Source organism: Protopterus annectens, chromosome 16.part0 (genome assembly GCF_019279795.1).
Source record: "Protopterus annectens isolate FY-2018-M chromosome 16.part0, PAN1.0, whole genome shotgun sequence".
In the NCBI taxonomy this organism is placed as follows: Eukaryota; Metazoa; Chordata; order Ceratodontiformes; family Protopteridae; genus Protopterus; species Protopterus annectens.
In genome coordinates, this window is record NC_056750.1 from 677107719 (window position 1) to 677134603 (window position 26885).

Below are 26885 nucleotides of genomic sequence, written 5' to 3' on the forward strand. Positions count from 1 at the left end.
TTTCTCTTCAAATGTCTTTGGTGCTTCTTTTTTGTATTGATTAGTTTTCTTTTCTCCTTTGCATAACTGTTGCACCATATTATATTTCTCTTTCTTTCCAATGTTCATGTTTCCTTTTTTTATACCTTTCAGACAGCTCTGGGTTTTGTTCTTTATATTTTTGCATTTTGTCGCTTCTTTTTCCAAATGGCCCAAAATTTCTTGATCTATGTTTTTCATGGATTTGTTGTATTAATGAACAGAAATCTGCATTTGAAGCTTTTGACAGTTTTTCTTGTGCAAGTATTTTTCTTTCCGCTGATTTCTCTGTCTTTTTGAATACCTTCTATCTGGAAATTCTGGGCTTCATCCATAATAGTAACAACACATAATTTCTTCCTTATTCTAATCTGTCTACTTTGTCATGTTTATGGCTCTTTTTTGGCTTGTGTTTTTTGTGAACTACTACTTCCTTCTACAGCAAGGGGACCAGTCTCCCCTTCAGCCTGGCCTGACCACCTTGTAGGAATGTTTCTGTGTCTTGAGGATTCTACTCTGCTATTTTTTCCAGCATGCACAGTAGGCTTAGGCAATTTCTTATCCTGTGATTTGTGCATCCAATTGTCTTTTATTTTTAACCTACCTCTTTCCATGAGATATATATATATATATATATCTGTGGTATCTTAGTGAGATTTTGTGAAAACAGTGTCCACCACATGAAGGTGCTCACCAAGATTTATTGAGGAATTCAGTTCCAGCAATACTCCTCTCCTTTTCTTGCTAAATTTGTACCCCAAATATAATTTACATCTGTTATGTCACAATGACAAGTACATGCAGAACATGAACGCATGTGGAATAGCATATGAAATGCTAGAATCGATCTAATTTTGAGATGTAATAGAGGGCCTTATCAAACTTTGGTTCTCCTTGGTACTGGTTGAGCCAGGACACTGAAACAATTGACAGGATTCATTGACTGCACAGATAAAGCAGGAATACTTGAGGAGCTCCCCATGTGTACTGCTACACATGTAATTAAACATGTAGCAGTCAGGGGATAGTGCTTGCATGCTAAGCAAAGGATTGCACAAGAAGAAAGAAGTGGAGGGTTAATGGGACTACCAGTTGAAGATATGCCATAACACTTGCATGGCCGATATGACAGATGTCAGAAGTAAAGCAGGCTAGTACAACCCTAGTCATTGTATGAAACATTTCTTGCAGATGGGTCACCCACATCTATCATTACAGTGATCATGTTTTGCTACTGGCTGAATCTTAGCAAACTATGACACACATCCTGGACCTGAGTCCCCCCACATGGACTCTGTGTCCCCTAGCTCACAAAGCAACTGACATGCACATTACCTGTTTGGTGCACATGCTTATCATAGGGAAGAGATATAGTGGCATGTGGTGCCACTATGATTTCAGAAGTATCCCTGGTATGGCTAAGATACTAAGAATTAGTGAGTGAGTGCTGAGTTTAGATGCAAGGAGCAAATATTGCCTCCATAAGTGCATCCATGAGAAAAACTGCTACAGTCACCCTGCCTGAATCCAAGAACATGCAGTCTATGGCCATAGGAGGGTCTGGATGAGAGGTGTTTAACCACAGGCCTTCCCAAGTTAGACTGCACTGTTGGTGAAACATCATTAGTGTTGTCAGCAAACACATGGTCTGCCATCCTTGGTTGTAGGCATTGTCTAATTCATGGGTGATAGCACTTCTCAGGCTCAACAAATAGGATGACCATTGAGCTGCACAGGCATGGTCCCATGGTGCTACCCCTTCCTTGACACACAATGGATGAATTCCAGATACTGCAAGCCAACAAAGTGGACACCTGCAATGGTCCCATCATGGCAGCATAACATCACTAAATTATAATGATACAGGACTCCCCACAACCTCCCAGAATGCATAGCTATCACGATTGCTCCTGCAACCCTATCCCACATCATAGTGTTGCAGCCACTTGTAAGTCTGCATCAGCCTCCTGTGTAAGTTATGATGACTGCTGTGCTCATGCCTTAAACCTGTATGGCAATGGTCATGCATGATCCACAGTGTTGCCAGTACCAGCACCAACTTGCATAACCTGGGTGTGTTACCGTATGCATTATTTCATGTATTTATTTTCTTAACACTTTTTGATAAATGGGTAAGCGGTCAGGTCCAGAGACCCTTTTTAGCTCTGACCCAGGTACAGAGTAGCACTACAGACATAGTACTAAGTATAGTTACAGGCAGTACAAAACATATTGTAAAAGCACAGTCATGTGAATTACAGCCCAGGTACAGAGTAGCACTACAGACACAGACATGGTACTAAGTATAGTTATAGGCAGTACAAAACATATTGTAAAAGCACAGTTGGTATGAATTACAGCCCAGGTACAGAGTAGCACTACAGACATAGCACTAAGTATAGTTACAGGCAGTACAAAACATATTGTAAAAGCACAGTCGCTATGAATTACAGCCCAGGTACAGAGTAGCACTACAAACACAGACAGTACTAAGTATAGTTACAGGCAGTACAAAACATATTGTAAAAGCACAGCATATATGAATTACAGAGCACATTTCCCTTACAATATTAAATACAGTTACATTTAGTATCAGATACCAAGCAGATGTAGCTTACAGTGTTGCACATTACAGAACTCATAACATTTTGCTTATAATTGCCTTTAAGATACCTTGTATAATGTTCTACGGACAGGATGATACACACCTTTAAAATTTTGCCATCAGGTAAGAAGCTATATTTAACTTTCCATATGTAAGGGAATGTTAAAGGTGAAAAGGATGTTGGGAAAAAACTCCTCCCATATAATAAAGATAGAAGATGCAGTATAGTGATTAACATGGTTTGTAAGTTAATGAAGAGATATTATATATAGATGACCAAACCTTGTGTAAAACTGTGCTTATCACCTCCTCGTACAACACTTAATAGTGCATAACATCTGCAATCCTTAGGTAAGTGAATTCAACATAACTTAAGGATGGAAAGTCTGTGACATTAGTTACTATCAAACTTGTAATTCAAAGCCTCTGAGAGTGACAGCTTTTCTGCATTTGTGTTGCTTTATCTCTAATGCTTATTGTCCATGATTTGGGTTATGTTTTAAAGGTCGATTTGAACAGTGCAGCAATTAAATGCATGATAAATTGTAAATGAACGAGTTCAAGTGATCCTGTGAGTTTCAGGTAGGCTACGTAAGCTTAAGCATGCGTGTAGAATGAACTAGTATCTCATATTTTAGCACTACATTTCAGTATAATCAGATGACTGCATTAGATGATACAGTAGTAACTGATGGCAAAAACATAGGGCTTCAGCAGGGGAAAATGAGTCATTTTCAACACTGAGGCAAAATGATGTCATTGTATTGTGGCATGCTAACATGGCTTGTTTCTCTCTTGTGTAGGCTTACAAGTTGTCCTCAAGTCTATCATGAAGGCAATGGTGCCTTTACTACAGATTGGGTTGCTGCTGTTCTTTGCCATTGTGATGTTTGCCATTATTGGATTGGAGTTCTACATCGGGAAGTTTCACAAGGGCTGCTTCTCTGAAACAGGTAGGGGAACTTAAGAGTATGTCCAGTTTTTTAACTTGACCTATAGTATGGCCAAATATGTGGAAAAGAGGAGACCACTAGCAGTATTTCAGGCTAACAGATCTAAAGAAGTATAAGGCATTTTGAAAATCAGTTAAAAGGTCCTAATTTATAATGTAATATCAGACACAGCTAGTAGGGTTTTTACCTGCTTTTTACACTAATGTATATTTATTTAATTTATGTTCACCAAGTTGGTCACAACTGACATAGCTTATTGTCAGAGAAGATCCAAGAAGACATTTGTACTTACTAGGGTAGATATGACAACAGTGAAATTCCCCTACTCTCTTATATCTTTGGATGGTTCCCCTACATTTGACCGAATGTACGTTTGGTCGAGAAATGCAAGGGTGTGATTTAATGTCAGCAGTGCAGATGGCCAAACATTGGATATGTCAAAGGTGGATGGCTGAATGGTGGATGTGTCAATGGCATGGAATGTTGATACATGCAAATGGGGTTGGGGAGATTGGGAGCTTGTGTGTGTCATTGTATGCGAGTTAGGGATACTGTCGGGGGTGAGTTAAGGATTGTTATGTTTGTGTATTTTAAGGTGATGTGTATTTGTGAATGTTTTTGTGTCTGAGTCTGTCTTGTGTAATGACAGTGTTACTGGAAGGTTTTAATGACCTTAAGGTATGAGGTTAGGGGGAAGGGGCATTGTTAAGGTTAGCACCCATTGCTAACGTGGTGCAGGGGCAAAGGATTTTACTTCAGAAAGTTTTGGTACCAAAAAAAATGTACTCCTGAAAACGTGTCCTACACTTGTTCTTTCTAACCACCTTTGTAAAAGTCCCAGAATTCAAAATACTGACCTTAAAGTCAGTCCTAGGGTTGCTTCCAGACCAGTGTTTCAGGGTGACTCTAGATGTCAAGGAGGATTATCATCATATTTGTACTGCTCCCAGTTTCAGGAAATGTTTGAGATTTGCTGTGTCTGGCTTACATCATCAGTTTTTTGCATTAGTCTTATAACCATCTACTGCACCTCAACTGTTTATATAGTGGTTATATAGGGTTTGGTTCCACGGTTGCCTGTTGCGGAACCCTAGACATCCACATTTTTCCTTATTTAGACAATGTGTTGATTCTGTAGCTAGGTTCTTATAGTTCTTAGGCATCCCTCCTTTCCCACTTGGACAACCTGAACCTTCAAAATTCTTCCTCATACCCTGTCAATGAATTGTTTTCCTGGGATATTGAATATAGAGAGTGAAAAAAGATGGCCTTCCTGCCAGAAGACAACATTCTGACTTACCAGAGCATTTTCTTGGATTTCTCTCTTCTAAACATGGACTCAGCAAGAGAGTTACTCAAAATTCTAGACCTAATGGTATCAGTGATCCTTAAGATGCCACTAGCTAGACAGCACATGAGAAAATTCAGTGGTACTTGAATTGTTGGACTCAGCACCTTCATCCCTTGGATTTCCAGGTATCAGTACTGGGATTTGTGAAACTGGAGCTGGAGCTGTGGAAGGATCAACCATGTCTGAATTCAAGACTCTCATTTCCTCTTCAGATCCCAGTCCAATCAGTCCAGATGGACTCTTCAGATTTTGTATGGGGAGCTGTGACCATGTAATTACAAGAGCAAGTACTGTGGGGTCCTTAGCATATGCCAAAGCACATAAATGTAAAAGATGCTGGCAGTGATTTGGGCCTTAAAAGTTCTTCCCCACTTATGGACTCTGGGTCCTGTTCTAGTGGTTGCAGACAACACTACCTTAATGTGGTACCTAAACAAGCAAGGTTGTACCCTCCTTGCCAGATGGTGATTATGACATTGGAGTTGGCATTCTTTGGCTGTTCAGCCCTTATACAATCTTTCAGAGGAAAACAGTGGCAGACAGAGTAAGCAGATCCTGGGCAAGACCCTCTTGAGAAGCATCTCCATGTAGAGGTCTTGCAGGACTAGATCCAGATGTGGGGAACACCTTACATAGACGTATTAGTCTCTTTTCCAAACAGACAAATGAAAAAAATCTGTCCAAGACAGTATTGCTTGGAAGACTGATGCTATATCATTCCCATGCTCAGGAATGTTCCTGTATGAATTTTGACTATCTCCAATGATTACCAAGGTACTTCTAGAGAGTCAGAAAGAATTACCAAAGATAATTGTGATGACCACCTTTTGGTGTAGACAAAATTGGTTCTCCCTCTTAATGTCATTGGCCAAGGCCTATTATTGCAGGCTTCCTCACAGACTAAATCAGTTCACACAGTGAATGGTACACAAGAACTTAGAGCAATTGTAATTCTCAGCCTGGATGACTCTATTTTGATACCTTTTAGGCACGTGTTCGATGATGATGTGCAGCAGGCATTTAAGGAGGAAAGAAAATCCACAACTAGAAAATGTTTTCAAGTGGAAGGGATATTCTAGGTGGTGCCTAGCCAATAACAGAAGTCCCAAAAGGGTTTTGACCCACTGTTTTGAAATATTTGCATGAAGTACTTGGAGGTGGTTTGTTATATCCTTCTACCAATGTACATCTTTTGGCCATCTCAGTTTGTCTACTTATGAATACCTCCACTTTCCCTCTTTTTGTGATCAAACAGTTTATGAAAGTAGTGCTGCATGTGAGAGTCCTTCAAAAGCAAATTCCTCCTTCCTGGGATTTCAACTTTGTTCTTGAAAATTTGACCTTACCTTCTTTTGAGTGTACATTTTAGGCTGAGTTATGGTCCGTTACTTGGAAGACTGTTTTAGTCATTACTTTAAAATCTCCAAGGTGATTTTCTGAGCTGCAGGCTGTCATGGTGGGCCAGCCCTATCGTATTTTTCACAAGGACAGGGCTGTGTTGCGCATTTAATCTATCATTCATGCCTAAAGTTGTTTTTGAATTTCCCTTGAATAAAGCCATCAATCTCAAAGGCATCTATCCTGATCCAAAAAATAAAAAATAAACAAGGAAGAAAATATTCTACATACCTTGGATGTATACATGCAGCTCAGGTACTACCTTGACAGAACAAAACCCTTTAGAAATGCTGAACAGCTGTTTGACTGCTATATTGAGATTAAGAAAGATCACCTTGTTTCTGAGCAAACTATTGCAAAATGGTTGTTCTCTGCCATTGTTTCCTGTTACTCCCACCATGGTAAATCTCTTCCAGGCAAAGTTAAGGTTCACTCAACTCTAGAAGCATTCTGGAGGCAGCAGCCTGGTCTTCTGTTCATACCTTTATACAGCACTACAAATTAGATTCCTTTTCAAGATCTAGAGGATGCTTTGCTAGGACCGTTCTCCAGGGGATCCTGGATCCTTATCTTTCCACCTTACAACAGGGTAAGCTTTGATAATCTAGCAAAAATGCCACTGAAGCAGCTGGAATGATGAGCATAGTACAGTTGTATAAATCCTATGTATATGAAGCAGTAAATGTTCAAATCCCTCAATGCCTCATTGGCAGCACCCACCCTGCCATCCCTCGGATTATGCAGAAATGAGGTGGATATCAACTTCTTTGTCTCAGTTGTTGTTGGATATGGTTTTTATATTTAATTTATTGTGATTGGATGCAAATCTACTCTTGCTAGCTGATTCTGGCTGCATCTCTTCCTTTGTGGAAGCAAAAAAGCCTGAGCACTCATTTCAGTTGAAGGCTTCCCTCTCATGATGTGCTCAGCCAATCAGCTATTACAGGAAAAAAGAGGGAAGGTGTGTCTCAGCTTTTGAAAGCTGGCCAGTACTGGGTTTCACTTGACAGATAATCCAAAATGCCATTGAGGCAGTGAGGAATTTGAACATCTACGATTACTGGCAAGTAGGACTTGTACAACTGTACTTGTTGAGACTGTAGGTGAGGCTGGAGATACGCACTGACCAGTAACTGAGAAATTTGTTTCAAGACTTGATTTGTTTTATGGCTTTACCATCGTGGTATTGTATACTGCCTGTAGCACTGTCACTGCCGGACACATCTCCTGGTCATTTCCTTCATCTCTTGCACCTTCACTCATGAGCAAAATCCAAAGATAGTTCAACTTTTCTGTTTGAAGAAGATGTTGCAACCTTCAATAGAAAAAAATCTGTTTCTTCCAGGACAGTGCTATGAGCTTTGACTGTAACCAAGTACTGACAGAAGGTTCTAGCTATGATGCAATACATTTTCATTTGATTGATTTACAGGATCATCAGATTCAACAAATATTGCATTTCAAGTTGTTGTTTAAAAGCAAATATAACCCCAAAGTTGAAATTGTTGTACTGTAGCAGCAAGCCACTACCTCCCAAAAGTAACCGCGTGGCAGATGTGGAAGTGGTGGCTCCAGTGGAACTCCACCTCACACCAAATAAAAGTAAAGGTGTAGCTCAAAGTTGTCTTTCCATGGAAGTTGGCTACAATGTATGGCTACTTAGCAGAGAAAAAATGCCTGTAGTAGCCAGATTGTTAAAATCCTGTAGCCTAAGAATGTTCTCACAAAGATCGATATCAAACCTTAGGAAATTATGCAAATAATTTATTTTCTAGGAAATGGAAATGCAAATAATTTTTGAAGCCCAGAACCAATATATTTTTAGTGAAAGCTGTAAGAAACAATCTTTGACTATTTGAAATGTAAGAGAACCTGGAGTGCAGTAACAGTAGTGCTCCATTCCGCAGAGCCTGGTAGAGTTAAAGGGCAGGCTGAAATGAATGATAAGTAATCTGCAGCAAGTCTACTGTGAGTTCAGCAAAGCATGACTCCATTACACAGACACCTGCATCAATTATGGCCAGATTTTTGAACTTTCATTACAAGAAGCATTGCAGCACAAACTTGGGTTACTCCTTCACTCAGCTTCTACTTTTTCAGGACTTTATGTCATAACTGATGGAACTACAGTACTACCAGTATCTGTTGTTATGATACATAGGGATTAAATATAAAAGACAGCATCCTCTGCACAACCAGGCTAAAGAAAATACTGCCACAAGCCTGGACTGACAGTAGCTCTGAAGTTAGGACTGATGAGTTTACTAACCTAGATGGATTCGGGAATATTTTCCTGATAATGTTTTGGTGGATGCTATCTGAGTTATCCCTGGTGAATTTTAGTCTTTAACTGTCAAGCTGATTAGCAAATCACTTATTTTATATTCATTCATTACAGTGATAATTTCACATTATCTTCAACTCATTAGTAAGATGTCAGGAGTCCTTTTACATCAAAACCATATTTTTGAAACCACAAATAAGAGTGAAAATGTAAACACAGAAAAAAACAAAACACCCAACTAATGACTTCATCAAACACTGAGTTACACACTTGAACATCTTAAACATTTCTAAAACTTTATTAAAATAAACTTTCAGACACACAATTTTTTTTAAAGTGAACTTGAGCAAGCAAAACACTAAATTCCGACACACCTGTAATGATCCTCATTAGCTAGTTTGCTCAACGGACTGCTTTAATTAACCCACCAACCTCCCATCTGGCAGGTAAAGATGTACGGGCAAATCTGTACTTCAAGACAATAGTTAAGATTTACAACTTAATTCACCATTTTGATTATGCCATCAGAAGCCTATTTCCCAAAATCACCACAAAGAGATATTTAAAATGTCTACTATCAAGATTTTAAATTATTCATGATCAGTATTCAGAATATGATTTAATACTTAGTTTCCCAGGTGCCCAATAATTCCCCCAAGCAGGAAATATTTCTCACATGAGGCAACAAGCTACTCTCCTGTTACAATAATTCATGCGTTTAAAATTTATTAATATACATTCAAGTGCTGCATGCAGAAAAATTAAAAGTACCTGATTTCTTAGAGAACACCATTTGTAGTGACTGTTAATGAACAATGGGTGTGTGATTTCGGTAAGACAAGAACACCATTCTGCACCTCAGCAATATGTTTGTCTACATAGAGCAGACAGCAGTGAGAATGAATATCTTCTAGAAGAGATCACATACCTTACCAACAGTAAAAATCAATGAGGGCATTCCTACACTCCAGTGGTAACAGTTTGTGAGCAGCTTTAGAGCATTTTCTTCAAGGGGTGTAGCTGGAAATTTACACTTTGTACTTAAACCAAATGCTGTTACCACACCACCAACCTATCATTTTAAAAATGTACTCCTCCCTCAAAATGCTACCCACAGACAGAATGGAGGGACGTTATTTTTAACTATTACTTTTAATACCCATAAAAAAGCTTTCATAAAAGCATTCTTTGCATACATCTATACTGCAAATATTCGTTCACAGATTTCTAAACATTCTGTGCTCTTTGAATGCTTGATGTTTCCAAGAGATGCTCAAAAAAATTACTCATCTGAGTACATTGAGTATGCCTAGCTACACACTTGTTTTCTTCTAATTTTGATTTAGTGAAACCACATTCACTTCTGCCCCAGCTGGTGGTGCACTACAGTGGGGGGCGGGGGGGTCTTTCACTTTCTCCACTCTTACACAGTCATGGACCTGGTACATGTATATTGGGGAGAGTGTAGGTCATAGGTTCTCTACATGGAGTGCAGGGGGCTTAACCCCATGCAAAAATTTATCTTTAAGTAGCAGTTACGTTTCTTGTAATATAACTAGTTTTGGATGACTTAACAGAACATACGAGTCAAACTCTTCATAAAACAGAATCATGAAAACTGCCTGTGGCAGTTGGAATAAGTGTTTTTGGGATGGGGAAAAGTTAATCTTAAAAAAACCCCTGTGGAGGACTTCAATCCCATACACTCTTACTTAGATATGCTGATTACATGATCACATAATGCCATGAAAGAGAAAACTGGAAAAAAAGACTGCTTTAACAACTGCATACAACTGCATTTTGGAGGACAGCTGAATAATGTAAAACCATTCCGGGGCTTGTACATGTGAACAGGTGGGATCAGCGAGCTGGACTTGATGACATTGCAAGCCATTGGAAGATAGAACTCCCACGTGTATTACATAATGTTACTAAAGACGTAAGGAGTATAAAGAAAGAAAATGAAAAATGCTAGTGACTAACACTGTAACTGAGTGGAAGGAGTGAAGAATCTATCATTTTAATACTAACATGACCCACTTCAACAAAGCTGCAAAATAAACTGTCAGTATTAACCAGGATGTCTCTGCCCTATATCCTATGTGCAGGTCAGGTTGTAGAGATGACATTTTTTTCAAAATTAAAAATGCTGGCTTTGGCCTTATTATTCACAATCCTTTCAAATAGCTGATTACATTGGTGGTGACTATCTTAGTAAACTAGTCCAACAGCAGATGATCAAAATTAGAAAAATAAAAAAAGTTAAGTCTTCAAATCACCACTGTTCACTGCAGGATTTCTTGAGGGGGAAACTGATTAGGTTATGAACTTTAAATCTGAGCTTATTTGTTTTTGGAAACGTGGAGTCCTACAATGAGAATTCTGACAAGTTAACCTGTTCAAATGTGGGGAACACAACTTTTTCTGTAGCAGAATAGAGTAAACATGTAGGTCCGAGAAAGAATAGCATTGTAGGTGTAATGTGAAACATTTGCTTTATCGTTATTTGCAAAATGCAATAATAACTGAATGTGTTTTCTGCTCTGGTTCCCTAAATGCACGGTATTATAATTCAAGACTATAATCTTGTGACTTTCACTTTTGAGAGTTTGTACACTTCTAGGACTGAAACACATCTTTACAGTCCCTACCCAGCGCAAGCTGTGTGTAGCTGGTGGGGTGAGGAATGAGGTGTACAAGCATAACTGTTATTGCAGAAAAATAATGCCTCTTTTTTAACACTCAGTTTTTTTTTTTAATGGTCAGTGGCATAACCTTTTAACTGGTGCCATAAAACATTTTTTATGTGTTTACTTTGTAAGATGAACTTTTGTTTGTGGAGTTCAGAGCAGGGTTAAGATATCAGAAAACAACATACACTGTGGCAGCAAAAAGATCAGGTTAGGGGTTAAAATCATATCTGTAAGCTGTATGCTTTCCTTTAGTATCAGGTTGGTCTTTGTTCTATTGTACATTTTCATGCAGGCTTTCTTACTGCGTAGAAATTGCTGAATGATGTTTTTTCTTGATCTAAGTCCTTCCATCTTGTTTAGCTCAGCATTCCTGAGAGACGCACTCTAAATGTATTCATGTGTACTGTGTAATAAATTACAAGCGTTAAGGCCTGCCTGCAATTTCAAGAGTGACCCATTTTTGTTACAGCTGAAAGAAGAAAAGGAAAGTAAGCTAAGAATTGTAAATGCACATGAACAACATGAAATTTGTGAAAATACTCCTAGTTTTTAGCATTATATTTTTACCGGGCATAGATTAAAACAGGGTTTACTTAAAAGTATTTAATAAACTTAAAGGAAAGCTAAAAGTCGAATGTAAATAGATTGCAAAAGTTCATGATAAATAAGCAATAAGATCAGTGTAAATATTCTGATCATGATGTACAAAATTTTCAGTAGCACTTTCTTTGTAGCAATTTGCATTCCTCCCTTAGTGTACATAAAGTATTAATGCATTGCTTAGCAATACTGGTCTTAGCTGTCAGATACACATCACATATATGAAGAAATTGTACCATCTCAGACACAGATTATAGATCATGTGCTGTTGAGTACTGGAACTTGTAAATAATGTCAGTGTGGTACACTGAATACTTTTACAAGGAAATATAATGGCAATATAATGAATGTAGTATTGTCAAAGTAAAGTCTTCACCCTTTGCCATGTATTTTGGAATATTTTTAGTTAGTACAATTTTTACATTAATGTACACAAGTTTCTGAAATTTTATCAAACTGTCAGTATATTGAGAGTTAAAGGATTTAACATATATGACCAGCTCCTGATGCAGTGAATTAATAAACTGAGGTGCTTTTCCAGGGGGACAAGCTCCAAAGGCCCCCACCCACTGACTTTATATATATGATATCTTCAAAGTCGTAATGCAGTGCAGGAAAATAAATATTCCTGCCTACCCTGCACTTTGATCTTGTGTATGGATGCCACTGCCTAGTGTAGCACAGCAAACTTGCATCTCCTCATTGAAATGTCAGCACTTGTAATATTGAGTTCTGAAGCCCCCCCCCCCAAATACAAAAATACAGAAGTAGAGTGAATATCAAACATCACTGTTCTCCTTTAACTAGTTTTATGCAGAGGCCAAGCTCTCCACAATCCCCTGAACATGTAAATACCTACTTTGAGATCACCATGCATTAGAGAAAAGAGAATATTCCAAGAAAAGACCATCTTGAACTTAATATACTTAAGACCATTTGTTTGACCAGTGTCTGTATTTTGGGACTGTTGAAAAATGCAGTTTTTGTCATAGCTTCATTGATTAAGGAAAACTGCCTTTATCCCTTCATCAAAACTAGGGTAGTAAGAAATTTTACCTTCCTTATCCACTTCACCAGTATGTCTACCCTGAGCATGAAATAGGTGTTGGGGATGGAGATATTGTTGAGAGTTCTGAAGTCATTACAAAATTGCACAGTGCTGTTTAGCTTCAGAACTCATACAGTAAAACTATTTCAACTTGTAGTTTAATCTCCTCTCAGGCTGCTTGCTTCTGGGTATTGGGTACTCTGGATAATTTAAAATGAACTTTTCCACCAGGAACTCTTTCTGTGTAATGCTTAATAAAAGCTGTCCTTTCAGTTAACTTGGCAGAAACTATTTTTTTCCACAAAAGAAACTCTTACATTTTTTTGTTTCTGAAACTTTTAAAGGGTGGTGTTCACCACTACCATGGAGGTGGGATAGCTTTCTTTCTGACTTATTTGTGAACTGTTACCTCAGATGCTGACCTTATCACACATGCATCACATTCCATGTCTTTAGGATGTGGAAAATGTGTTCAATATTTTTTCCCTGTCTGTTTTGCCTTACAGTTCGCTTCCTTTCTTTGTTTACTTCATAGAGCCATGCCATTTCACTAGGAACTTGCTCTTCTTTGTACTATGGGCAAAAGTAAACAGTCACCCACCTAGAAGTCCTAGTTACAGGCATTTGTATCACAGGCCCCTTGTTAGCTGGCTTGTGCCCACTCCATCTGCTCTCACATAAATGGGCTTTATTGCTTTTATTCTCTTGTAAGTTGGTATAATGCCCTGTGACACTCTTAAAGGGAATCATCTCCTCCTTCCATGTAGTTCAATTATATGTACTAGCTTTCTGAGGTGCCATGCCATATAATAGTTCAAACAGGCTAAAGCATGTGGAGATCTGTGGCACCAGCTGGACGAAGTATATTAAATAGGGCAACACTTGCTGTTACTGATAATCTTTTTTAATGAAATTATTAGGATCCTATTAAACCGTTCCCCAAAGTCATCTATTTTGATGTAATGAGTTGAGGTTCTCACCTGTTTCACCTGAAAGGACTGGCAGAGATGTTGCATGATTTTTGGGCATAAAGGGTGTGCTTTGTCGGTTAGGAGATCTGTTAGTATTCCTGCTCAGGATACTAAAAATACATTAGCAACTGCTTTGGAGTTAGCTTTCCTGAGGAGGATAGCCTCAGGAAACACGGTAGCATAGTTCAGCATAACTGGAATATACTAATGTATATTAATGGACCCAACTAATGGCCATTGCGATTCATTCAAATGGAATGTAAATTGTAGGTAAGTACTAGGCTAGCTGCCCTTGCAGGCCATTTTAAGCCTAGCCAGTTTCCTTCAAAGCTGAGACTCAGTGTACCTCGAGTCTGTGAGGTAAATACCTTAGCCATTAGCTACTTAAACATCACTTAGAATGCGCTGACAAACTATGTTTTTACTCCAAGTTCACTGCCTCATATTCCTTTTTTGTTGGCCAGACATTTTTAGTAACTGCATCTGCAGTCCACTGAAATGCAGCAAATGAAATGTTAAAATGGTATTTAATAAAAAATGAATATAATACATCAAAACAATGGAAGCTGGGAAAAGAAGAAGAATTAAGATGTGTACAAAAATGATGAAATGAGTGTGTGTATTCTAATTTCCATGACACACTTATCAATGCTCCTACCTTGCTGCAGGAAATGAGTTTGAAGTTTTTTGCCTTTGCCTTGTCTTTCTCTCTTTCTCATTCCCTGTCTTTGTCTTTAAATTTTCTGTTTTTTCCCTCCCTTTTCGACCCCCCCCCACACTCATCTTTTCTACACTCACTCTCCTTATCAGCTTCCCACTCTGTTATAAGCATGATAATGACAGGAGCCCTGAAACCTGGGTTTGGAGTTGTCCCTTAGCCCTCAGAACAATTGGCACAATATTTTTCAGTTTCCTTTAGGACACCTAGCAAAAAAAGTTGAGCATACTTGTCTTCATTTTATCCATGCCCAAATGTCCCCCCGATAGATGGCTGTGGATCATTTTCATGACCACGTCTCTAAATGACATTGGGATTACTGACTATTGTATAAACTTCTCTGTCTCTCTACTTTGCTACTCGACACACCAGGCCATTTTGCATTTCAAAGTAAGGATGAGCTGGTAGAGGGTCGACATGTAAATCGTGCCCTATGACCTTTGGTATGTTCTTCTGACACGCCTCTACCTCATTATCCCACTGAGCCTTTTTGGAGCCTGCACAGACTGGGATCCCTCTTTTTATCTGTGTTTTGAGAAGGAGAAAGCTTACTATAATAAGGCAGGTATAGTAATTCCATGTACCATTTCTCCCCAAGGAAGAGTGGCATACCCTGTTTATCTAGAGTATTCTCTTTATTTTTGTCTTGATCTGAACCCTCACTTTCACTTTGAAGGTTTTCATCCTTCATCCTTTCGTGTAATTTTGTCCCATTTTTGGGTTTCTGACATTATCTTCTCCCTTGGTGCTTACTGCCCTCTCTTTCTATTAGGTGGGGGGTGTAGTGCAGGGAAAGTATCCACCCTCTTTTTAGATAAGTATATCCACACATTGGTCTTCACAGGATCCTCTGTTATTCTCATATAACCTTCATTTTTTTAGTTTCTATCCTGCAAATTGGTGAACTGTCTCAGTTCTGTTTCTAAAATAGGGTTGTGCGTGATTTCTTAGCATTACCCTTCTCACTGTTTCCAAAGGTCCTTAAAATGGGGAAATATTTCCCAAGTATTATGATTATAGTATTGGGGATCATAACATCTGGGTACAGGACTTTCTGAAGTGGAAATTATACCTCCACCTAACCTAGTTAACCAAGCATTTATAAATTTCAACCTCTAAGTGTTAAAAATCATAGCAAATGGCTGAAATGTGGAGCATCCCAACACTGTTGACAACCACAAAAAAAAAAAAAAAAAAAAAAAAACTGTCTGATAAATTTTAAAATACTTGTAGCAAATGGCTTTATACATTCTCATTACTATAAATGCTGCATTATTATGATTCAGGGACATTTTACAGTGCTGACCTTTAGGGTTTCATGTGACACTGCTCAATAGGCAAATAGTATAGTGCAATTATTAACAAGGATCATTAGCACAGCTGCCTGCCGTGCTATTGGCCCGTTTTCTAATTGCACTGCTCTATTGGTCCATTTATCAGATCAACAGCACTATGTAGCTAGATAGTTGACCAATAGCATAGGCAGCTAGAAGCTCACTGTGCTATTGGTCTAGTATTTTAGGTGTACTGTGATATTGGCCCTTTCAGCATATCAAAACACAATGTCATTAGTTCACAGTGAGTCTGCTGACACAATTTTGACTTTGTTGAGCTCTTTTCTCATTAGCTTTGCAACCAAGCCAATGAAAATGGAAATAATTGGAGCTCTCAAAAGGCAGACTGGAGTCATGGAACAAATGCAAAGACATAGGCAAAAAATCGGAAGACTTTACTAAATGTGGAGTGGTTGAGCAGTTTTCTTATTGTTAAAAACTCTTAGATCTAACCAAAACTTGTATGTTTAAATTCAAATAGTTGTACCTTGCTATTTTTCTCCTAGAAAAAAAAAAACACTCTTTAAACTTAAGAGCTTGAGTCTCAGAAGTTATACCACCCATTGCCAACCTAATTTTCATTACCTTATCAAAATCACTATAGTCTGTCTGAAGTAGGTTCATAGCTACTTACTAAGCTATTGGTCCATGAGGATTTTTAAAAGCCTATATGAAGTTTACAGCCATTATGTTTTAAGTATGAATAACCCAGAGATGAGCAGGACATTTACGTGTTGCTCCTATCCAGGAGTGCTAAACCAGGGTTGAATTTGTGGCTACCCATGCACTCATCCTGATTATGTAAGAATACTGTAAGAGAGGTACTTTTTTTTGTGGAGAGAAAGACAAACCCAAATAAGTGCCATTCCCTGTGAAACTTGTATATCCTTCCAACATGTTCTATTTATGTTGCAAAAAGAGATTTAGATCTCTTGTGCAAGTGTTTATTTCCTCATTGGGATTATGAATGAGCAGTGAGTATATTTAATTTTGTGCAAGGCAGAGGTTGCCCTTTAGCAGCCTGTATGACAACAAGTAGAAAGACAAGGCTTTGAAATGGTCTACAAGGGTAATATGATTTAGGTCCTCTATTTTCTAAGTAAGAAAGCATGTCGAGTTTTGAGTTGTCAAATGTTTGGACAGGTACTTACCAAAGGGGGCATTATTCTCCATGATCACCCCAATGAGGTAGAATATGGCAGAATGTAGACATCTATTGACCTGGATGCCATGACCTTTGTAATAAGCTATGCAGTGAAAAAACACTTTACTACAATAGTGGACATGTGGTGATCTAAGATACTCTAATTACTGGGTCAGTTGTCAAGGGGTGGGTTGGTTGTCAGTGTGATAGTTAAAAGGGATGTCTTGCTTGCCACAGGATACTATTATACATTTCTTGACATTCAGCTTAGTCTGTAGTTTTGACACCAGCTATTGGTACAGGAAAACACATCTTGAAAGGGATTGTCCTCTTGTGTTGAGCTACAATATTCAAGCTCAGCGGGAGTGGATCACAGTCTTCCTGATTGGTTATTCTCTCAAATATTACCAAATATGCTTTGAGGCTGTCGTCACTATTAGGAGGTTGAGCAGTGGTGTACTGCCATTTGTCAAACAGTAATAACTATCATTTGTAGCTGTTCCACAATGGCCATCCAGTAGGGTAAAACCCATCGCTTGGGGACTATGACACTCACTCAGTCTGTAAACCAGCTTTTAGAACTCTTCTTGTATTTAGCCATGCCACTGTAAAGCAGGAATGAAAAAGAATTGTCTTGCTTCACAGCGGATAAGTAAACTTACTGTTTAACAGTTCTTTTCATAACTGCTATCCTTGATAACATTAGTTTCCCATTGGGATAAAAGTATACTTTACATATGGTGGAGCAACTAATGCTCCCAGTGCCACTCCCTCTACTTGATGGTAATAGGCAGCATTAAAAATAAAAACAGTGCACATAAACGGGAAATTCATGTTAATGCAGTACCTGTGATTTCATCAACTTTCTAAGTTTATAAAAGCAATAGTTAAACATTGTCCCTATTTTGAGGTCTCTGTCACTCCATTAGTTATGTCTTTCTCCAGATTTCTTTTGCTGAGAGGTTGAGTGGCTTGACACTTTTGTCCTGAAATCATAGAGACTACTTTTGATTTAACACAATCACATCACATGTTCATACCTCTTAAATAATCAAAAGGCCCAGTCATAAAACACTTGCATCTATTTGCCTCTTGTCTGTTGTGTTTTTTTCTTTGTGTTTGTGTGTAAGTTTATATGTGGATATATAATGTAACCAAAAAGACTTGATGTATATTCAGAAGCCATGTAGATGAAACAGTTGATGTCTTTAAGGGATCATTTACATGTACCTCATGGGCCTCCATTACAGGAGGTTTAAGGTATCACACAGTAAAAACTCTAGCTGGGCTTTTTTTTCAGCTTTTACTGAACGGTTTGTCTCTGTGACCGTTTTACTCTTTGGTTACTGAAATATGTATGTATGCAGGCGTGTATACATGTGTATTTATGTTTTAATGTGTGTGTAGTACAGAGGTAGAAATGGGCTATGAATTATAGGACATTGAGAAAGGATGAAGTGATCTAAGGGTTTTATTCTAGAGTACATATAAAGGTAGGGCAGACATTAACAAACATATGCTTTAGGATACATAAGTGCACTGGGTTGTAAGTAAGCTAATTTGGTAAACAACTGGTTTAATCAGACTGGTTTGGTAAAGCAATCAGAATCGAGGATGCAATAATACTTGTTTAAAATCTAAAACCCACTCTTGTAATATACATTTAAAAAAAAACACATCACTCTTAACTGGGCTCATTTCTTCTATGAGCTATCCATTCCTGCTTTTTAAGCACTATTGGCATCTATGACAAACTCCCCAATGTTGCATTTCAGCTGTTTTTAAATGACAAATACATGATACCTTTCAGCTTAAGAGCAGCATTTATCCAGGAATACCACTAAAGTAAAAATAAATCTGCATAACACGAAAGAATTGTCTAATGACTAATATGTAGATTCTGTTGTGCTGTGTCAGAAAGTGTGAGACCAAGTTAACTAGCATATCTGCCTCTGTAATCATCAGCTCAGCGTGCGAAATGCATCATAGCACTGTTTCCCACTATGCTAGTTATCTACTCACATTCAACTGTTTGCTTGGTGAATGAATGTGTTAATTCGAAGAAATTTAATAAACATTGCTGATGCATTTCAGGAAAGTACATGAGATATTAGAGTTAGGCTGTTTGAGGATGCAGAAAGCATCATATCTAGTTCTGAGTGGTTTAACTCAGCCATGAAGCATAACTCTTGTATTTTAAATGAAACTAAAGTCTATCACCAGTGTAGATGTATACTCACTCATTCACACACACACAGAGCCAAAGGTACCAGACAAATAGGTGCCAGCCAGTGATGCGGGAATGTTGTTAGTGCAGTAATAAATCACTCTAATGCATGCACTGACTTATCTATTTAATATTGCTGACTGGTTCTTTTGCTGCTTTGCCTAGTCTTCCCATGTATTCTGTGTACAAAGTACTGTATTGCAACAACTTGGCACAAAACAGTAACTGCATCACATTTTAGAATACACGCATCCCAGAGCACAAGCAGTTTAAATGGACTATGTTGTACTGCTTCATTAAAATGAACAGTAATGATAAATACAATTCTTTTTCAAAGAGTCTGTGTTTGGACTCTGAGGTATTAATTCTGATTCACAGAGGACTGTATTAAGCCATTATCTTACTTTGCCACAATTATGCAAAATAAACTATAGAGGGAAATGTTTTACTGTGACTTCCTCTCCTTGGAATAGATTACTCAACTTTTTAAAGCTATATAATGTGTTAGCAGTGACATCTGCTCTGTCGCAACCATATAAATATCTGAAAAGCAGTCTTGGTGGAAAGTTCCAGCAGTTACAGTAAAATTCCCATTATCTGGGACTCAAGCAACCAGCACTCTTAAGCAATCAGCATTTGATTGGCCCATATGCAGGCACACAAGCCAATCAAAAATCACAAAGCGGAGCCACTTCTACTGAATGGAGAACAGCCCACTGTTCAGCATTGAACAGAAGAAGCTGCACTTTGTGATTTTTGATTGGCTCGTACATGAGCCAATCAAAAATCACCAAGCATATCTCAAGCAACTGGAACATGCACTCAACTGGCATCTACCATTCTCCATGGGTGACAGTTAAGTGAGACTTTACTGTATTTAAAATAAAACGAGTGATCTGCTATCACCTTGGATGGCTTATAACCAATTATCCAACAATCCAAGTCCGTTTGGACTCAAGAACAGCATGGAAGCAGAGTTATTCTCTTAAAAAAATAATTTGTATACCATTTCCTAAGTTGTCTCACTATACTCTGATCATCAAAGTGCAGTTTCTTTTTCACTTCGGCTCAGCATATTTAAGTATTTCTGTTACTATCATATTATAATGGTGACACCACCCGAAGCCTGTACAGTTACAATAATGCAGTCCAAGACATTAATGTAGGGGAGAGGAAAGAGATTATGTGCTGTAAAATGCAGTGTCAGACTGTGTGGTAACCTCAAAAATGGGACATTTCCCCAAAAAATGATAGCAACTCTGCAGAATTTTTAGAGTAGAAATGTTTCCCCAATTTATGGTTGTTACTTCGAGCAATAGCTATAAATCACCAAAGAAGCAATAAATAGAAATAGACATACTAAATAATACAAGTTTAAACCAAAAATCATTTAACAGTTTATTATAATACTGCCAGTCAACTTTGATCATGAGGAACAGCACCTCCAGCTTTGTTATGCTTTTGCTTTAGTATTTCCAGGAGCTGAAGGATTGAAGCTGGTTATTATCCTCAGATAGCACTGGTGCTTGTAGCGTTTCTTCCTAGATTATGCTTTAGAGTTGCAGTGAAAGTTACTAAAGTGATCTGTACTTTTGCTGTATTATTTAACTCTTCCCACTGTAAACCTAGTGATGAAAAATACTTTTGCACATTGAAGTCTATGGCTGGATATAGAAGGGAACAACAATTAAAGTAGTTGAAAGTGCGACTCTTCTGGGCTGGTACTGATGAAGCACACACACATGTAAGAACAGAGAACTGTTGGTTTAGTAACTCCACAGTGAAGAAACAGATCAAGACGACTGAGCATTGATGTCACAGAAGTTGTTCAGGTTTGTTCAGACTAGTACAGTACTGTTCTATAGGGTACATTGTCATGTATTTCTTTGGAAAAAACAAAAGTAGTGACTCAGTACAAATTCTTAAAGATTTGGGAGTGATTGGCACGTTATTTTGCAAAAAATGGAAAAAATGATTCATGCCATTGCAAACATTGAGGTGTGTGTGTATGTGTGTGTGTGTGATCAGCATGAGTGCTGATCTGAGGTCGCTGGTAGCTAACTTTTTCACAGTGCTGTGGCAGTCTTGGAATTGATTTTATTAAATATGGAGGTACAGGGGATGAAGACCCTGCCCCCATGGTGCTGTGAGGTGATTTTCAATCTTTTGAGGTTTGACTGTAACAGTTTTCATTTTAGAAAGTCTGCTTTCATTTTGTATAATTGTAAAGTGTTTTTCCTGGCAGGATAGATTCAGCAAAATCAGAGTTAAATTCATATATTTTTTTCATTTTGATATGCAGTCGGTGTTCTTCATAGGAAGCTTTGTTCATGGGAATCTGAAGGCTCTTAGTATTTAGGGGAAATTTCTACCCTGAAGAAAAAATATACATCATGTGTTGATATTTTGTTATACATTAAAATCAATTTAAGTGTTACTTGTTGTATTTTAACTTGTTATATCCCCAAATCACTACAAGATATGATACTATTTTTCGTTTAGCCAGGATTGCTTATATAGTGCAATTTGTCTCCATAATATGAGACAGTTAAGACATAAAAAGATATCTTATTTCTACATTTTTGACAGTGACAATGCTGAGAGTCAGTGGTTTCTTAGATTGTCTCTGAAACCAGTGTCAATATTTTTCATTGAAGTACTTTGATTTGTAATAATTCACTAAAAAACGTTTATTGTGCATTTAAATCTTTCAGTACAAATAAGGTAAAATTTAAGGTTTTAAGTATTAAAAGATGTAGTTCATAGCCAACTTCTGGACACACACTGTTGTGCTGTTTAGTTGTTTAAGATACCAGGCAAGTCTAGTAGCTCTGGCTACTTATCTATGACTGACATTTATATCATAGAACTGGTAAGGTAGATGGACATATAGGTTCATAGGTAAGTACTAGGCTATCAGCCCTAGGGCCCATACAAGCCTAGCCAAAAAATGTACCCTGGCTTTCGCCACCCAAGAAAATTATTTTCCTATGCCCCTGTCGAGCAGAGCCACAGAAGTGATCCCCGGGGTGAATTTCCCATTTCCCATCCAATCATCAAGATTTTTCTTGAAGAGTGCTAATGAGGATCTGTTTTTGACATAGGTAGGTAGTCTGTTCCAGAGTATGGGAAGTCTCTGGGACAGGAATCTATCCCTCCAGCATGTTCTGTTTATTGTGGTGACAAGGTTAAGGTCCCTAGAGCGTGTAGCTCGGAGGGATTGGGATTTCTTTAAGTGGAGCATGTCCAGCAGCTCTGGGTGTGACATAGCTTTGTATGTTAGGCAGAGATCGCCCCTGAGTAGGCGATATGTGATGGAGTAAAGCTGTAGTCTTTTGAGACTGTCATGATTGTAATATTCTGTACAATCCTTAATTATCATCTGTTTCCCGGACAAAAGCACACTTTATGGGCCAACAATGGAAGTACTTACAAGGTTGTTTATGCTTTATTGAAATAGCCATTAGATAAATCTCTTACCAACAATTAACTTTTTCAAAAAGAGTTTTAGCATTACTCATTGCGAGTGCTTTTATAGCATAGTATTGACTTTATAAGTCTCAGGATATAAAATTATGGGCAATAATTGTGTATTGTGTCCTAATGTCATGGAGGCTGAGATAAATTGTTTTCTAAAAAGGAAAAAAGTTGAACCTTTATGATCTATTTCAGTGAACATTTTAATGAAAAAAATGAAAGGAAGTTAGGATTTCTTGTGCAAGGCTACATTTAGGTGAAGTTAGAATGAGAAAAAAAATTGTGGTATAAGGTTAACTACAATAGATGACAGAGTTCATCTACTCGTGAAGCAGTCTTGAGAAGGAACTTAAATGGTGAAAATGCATGCTCAGGAGTTATGGATGTTTTCCTAGGCAGCACATAGCAAATGGTGGAAGAAGTTTTAAAGAAGGCAATAAATGTATCACGGATTATGTCGGTAGGCAGAAAAATGTTTTGTTTTGTTACAAGCCACAAGCCTAGATATTTGGAGTGTGTAATAATGTTGACAAGGAGAAAGTGGGGGTGATAACTTTCAGTTTAATAGGAATTTGACTATTTTCACTGAGATTCTAACAGCATTTCTAGAGTTTTGTAGAAATGATGTTAAGCTTCTGACTTCTGAACTGACTGAATATGTCTTTCAGATTAAGATCAGACCATAGGACCTTGAAAAATCCATGCAAACACTGGTAAGATAGGCCCATTCCACACAGAAGGCACCCCTGCTAACATCTGAGTTGGATAACCTTGTACTGGAAGTTTAATACAGAACCAGCACACAACAACGTAAAAAACACACCAGAACATTGCTGGAACACTGAAGATGTATTGGAACAATTCAAATAGTAAAGCCAGTGCTCAGATTGGAGTGAACTGTAAATTTTAATGTTATGAATCAAAAAACATTCAATGACATCCTCGTGAAGTGCTTTCATCCACAAAAGGCGGACTTCATCAGAACACAGCAACATAATACTGCCTGATATTTAGATTCATTTTGGCGCCAAACACAATACTTCATCGCTGATTTAAAGTGACAGGTGCTATATAAATATATAAAAAATAATATGTATTTCTGACTTCAGCATTTTTACATACAAAAAATAAAATATAATATACAAAAAATAAAATATTAATATAATGAATTATCCTACATAACATGCACAGTCAAAAAATGGATAATTATGTAAAAATAGTATATAAGCATATATGTGTACTACTAAACATCATGAACTTATCAATTAGTTAAAACATTTAAAAAGATTAGTGTATATATTTAGTGCTATTATATAAAAATACCATTTGAATTTATAAATATTAATAAAACAAATATTTTTTTTTGTTTGGTGGAGAGCTGAATGTTGCATAAGGAGTTGTTATAGTGTTACGTAAAAATTGTTACATAAATTGTTACATATTTGTTACATAAAGAGTAATTACATAAACATTATTGTAGGTACTATTTGATTCTCTTACCTACTTACCTAAAGTATGATACAATAAAATGTATCGTAACTACCTTATATATTAAAATATTTAAAACAAAGCCATAAATATAAATACTTGTATACATAAAAAAATAGATTAACTATTACTTATAATATCATAAAAGTTTGATTAAATAACTACAATATATAAACTTAGACATACAAGATGCATAAATTCACTAACTTAATTGCAATAAGGGTTTAATAGAGATATATTTGTTAAGTCCAGGCTCTCTGGCTGCATCAGTTACTATTTGCCAATAAGTTTCCCTCTTGCCTAAGAGTGCCTTAGTATTGCCACCACGGGGTCCACTTAGAACTTAGATCAATAATTGCAAATTTAAAAACATGAACGTCCTTGCAATGGTCAGTCATCCACATTTGGTAGTAAGTTTCCTCAATGTCGTAACATTTCTATGTTTTGGTCCGTACTCCAATGACTTCTTCAGAATCAAATAGTACCTACAATAATGTTTATGCAATAACTCTTTCTGTAACAATTATGTAACATTTTTTATGTAACAATTGTTATGTAACACTATAACAATTCCTTATGCAACATTCAGCTCTCCACCAAACAAAAAAAAATATTTTAGTTTTATTAATATTTATAAATTCAAATGGTCTTTTTATATAATAGCACTAAATATATATACTAATCTTTTTTAAATGTTTTAACTAATTGATAGGTTCATGATGCTTAGTAGTACACATTTATGCTTATATACAATTTTTACATAATTATCAATTTTTTTGACTGTGCATGTTATGTATGATATTTATTCATTATATTAATATTTTATTATTTTTTGTATATTATATTTTATTTTTTGTATGTAAAAATGCTGAAGTCACAAATATATATTATTTTTTATATATTTATATAGCATCTGTCACTTTAAGTCAGCGATGAAGTATTGTGTTTGGCGCCAAAATGATTTTAAATATCAGGCAGTATTATGTTATTGTGTTCTGATGAAGTCCACCTTTTGTGGATGAAAGCGCTTAATGAGGATGTCATTGAATGTTTTTTTGATTCATAAGATTAAAATTTACAGTTCACTCCAATCCAAGCATTGGCTTTACTATTTGAATTGTTCCTATACATCTTCAGTGTTCCAGAAATCTTCTGGTGTGTTTTGTACACTGGAAGTTGATAGGGAGACTCATTATAGCACCTTACAAATTCCATCATTTAGGTTCTGAGAATTCTAACTCATGAGACATTTATTTCACGGGTATCTTTTCTTTTGCAAGTCAAAATACTGAAAGTAAGAGTAAAGCTTTGATCAGGCTAAGGATACATTTAGCAACCCTTGGTTTAATGATTACTTGCATCATGTTCTTTTATCTGAAAGAAAAGAAGATTATTGAGTTCAATGTGTTTGCATTCGCCCTTTCTGATGGTGTTAGGTTTAGCCTTAAGGCACAATCAGCATATAAATGAGAGATTGTTAGAAAAAGTACCAAATGCAGTGAATTATGACAGCTTAACAGAAAGGAAATAAGACATCTTTGTAACAGAAAAAGACCCCTTGTGGGAAGAAAGTACGACTGCATCAAAGTATAACAATGCACGCACTCTGCCTTGTCTGATAAAAGGAACACTTGAATAGTTTGAAGGTAGCAGTTCACAAGATCTGAAAAGTAAGGTTGTTATGAATCTTGTTATAAAATATAGCACATGGTTAGAAGTAAATGTCAGCAATTATTGTGCTTAAGAAGTGTGATCCTCTTATTTGCTATATTGTTCTGCACCATGTGACATACACAAGAAAGGAAATGGTTTGCACAACATACATTAGCAGTGGCATAGCTATGGGGGGGGGGGGGCAAGAGGGATGGTCTGCCCCAGGTGGCACTTTTTGAGACGGTCACATTTGTTACAAAAATCTGTACTTTATCCTTTAAGTACAGAACAGGGTCCTTGTAGGATCAACGCCTGTGCATGTGTTGGGCACGCACAGATGTCCTGTTCTTCCTGAATGCCTGTGCTATTTGAAATTGTGTTCGAGTCTCCAATTGATTCTTCTACAAGTAAGGAATAGTTACTGCTGCTGCTTTTACGTTTACTGGTGTGTGTGTGTGTGTGTGTGCGTATGTGTGTCTGTCTGTCTTCAAGTAAGGACATTTGGTTTACGAATGTCCGATTGATTCTTTTGCAAATAAGGGATAGTTATTGCTGGTCCTTTTAAGTTTACTGGTGTGTGTGTGTGTGTGTGTGTGTGTGTCCATCTTCAAGTAAGGCAATTTTTGTGTGTGTGTGTGTGTCTGTCTTCAAGTAAGGGAATTTGTGTGTGTCCATCTTCAAGTGAGGCTCAAACCCTGTACCCGGAGCAAGAGCCTGAACTCTACCCATACCACCACTTGTTTATGATTCAAGGAGTTGAGTCCATAGCTTTCAACTGTCTAGATTTTCACAGAATGTTTAGCTCATACTTTTGGTCTGTTCCTCTTAAAATTTATGGTTTTCTGGCAAATCAGTGAGAACTGAATTCACTAAATAATGACAGCGATTTATGTTTCAGTTTTCCTTTCAGGAAATGCATGGTA

The 26885-nt window shown here is 37.3% G+C and overlaps 1 protein-coding gene across 1 annotated transcript in view; it reads left to right on the forward strand.

Moving 5' to 3' along the window:
* The window catches only part of CACNA1B (calcium voltage-gated channel subunit alpha1 B), a 3578581-nt gene that overhangs the window by 1262310 nt on the left and 2289386 nt on the right, over positions 1–26885 (forward strand). The window contains exon 6 of the mRNA XM_044058770.1: positions 3427–3576. Within this exon, the coding sequence (XP_043914705.1) occupies positions 3427–3576 (150 nt within the window). The remainder of the gene's footprint in view (positions 1–3426; positions 3577–26885) is intronic.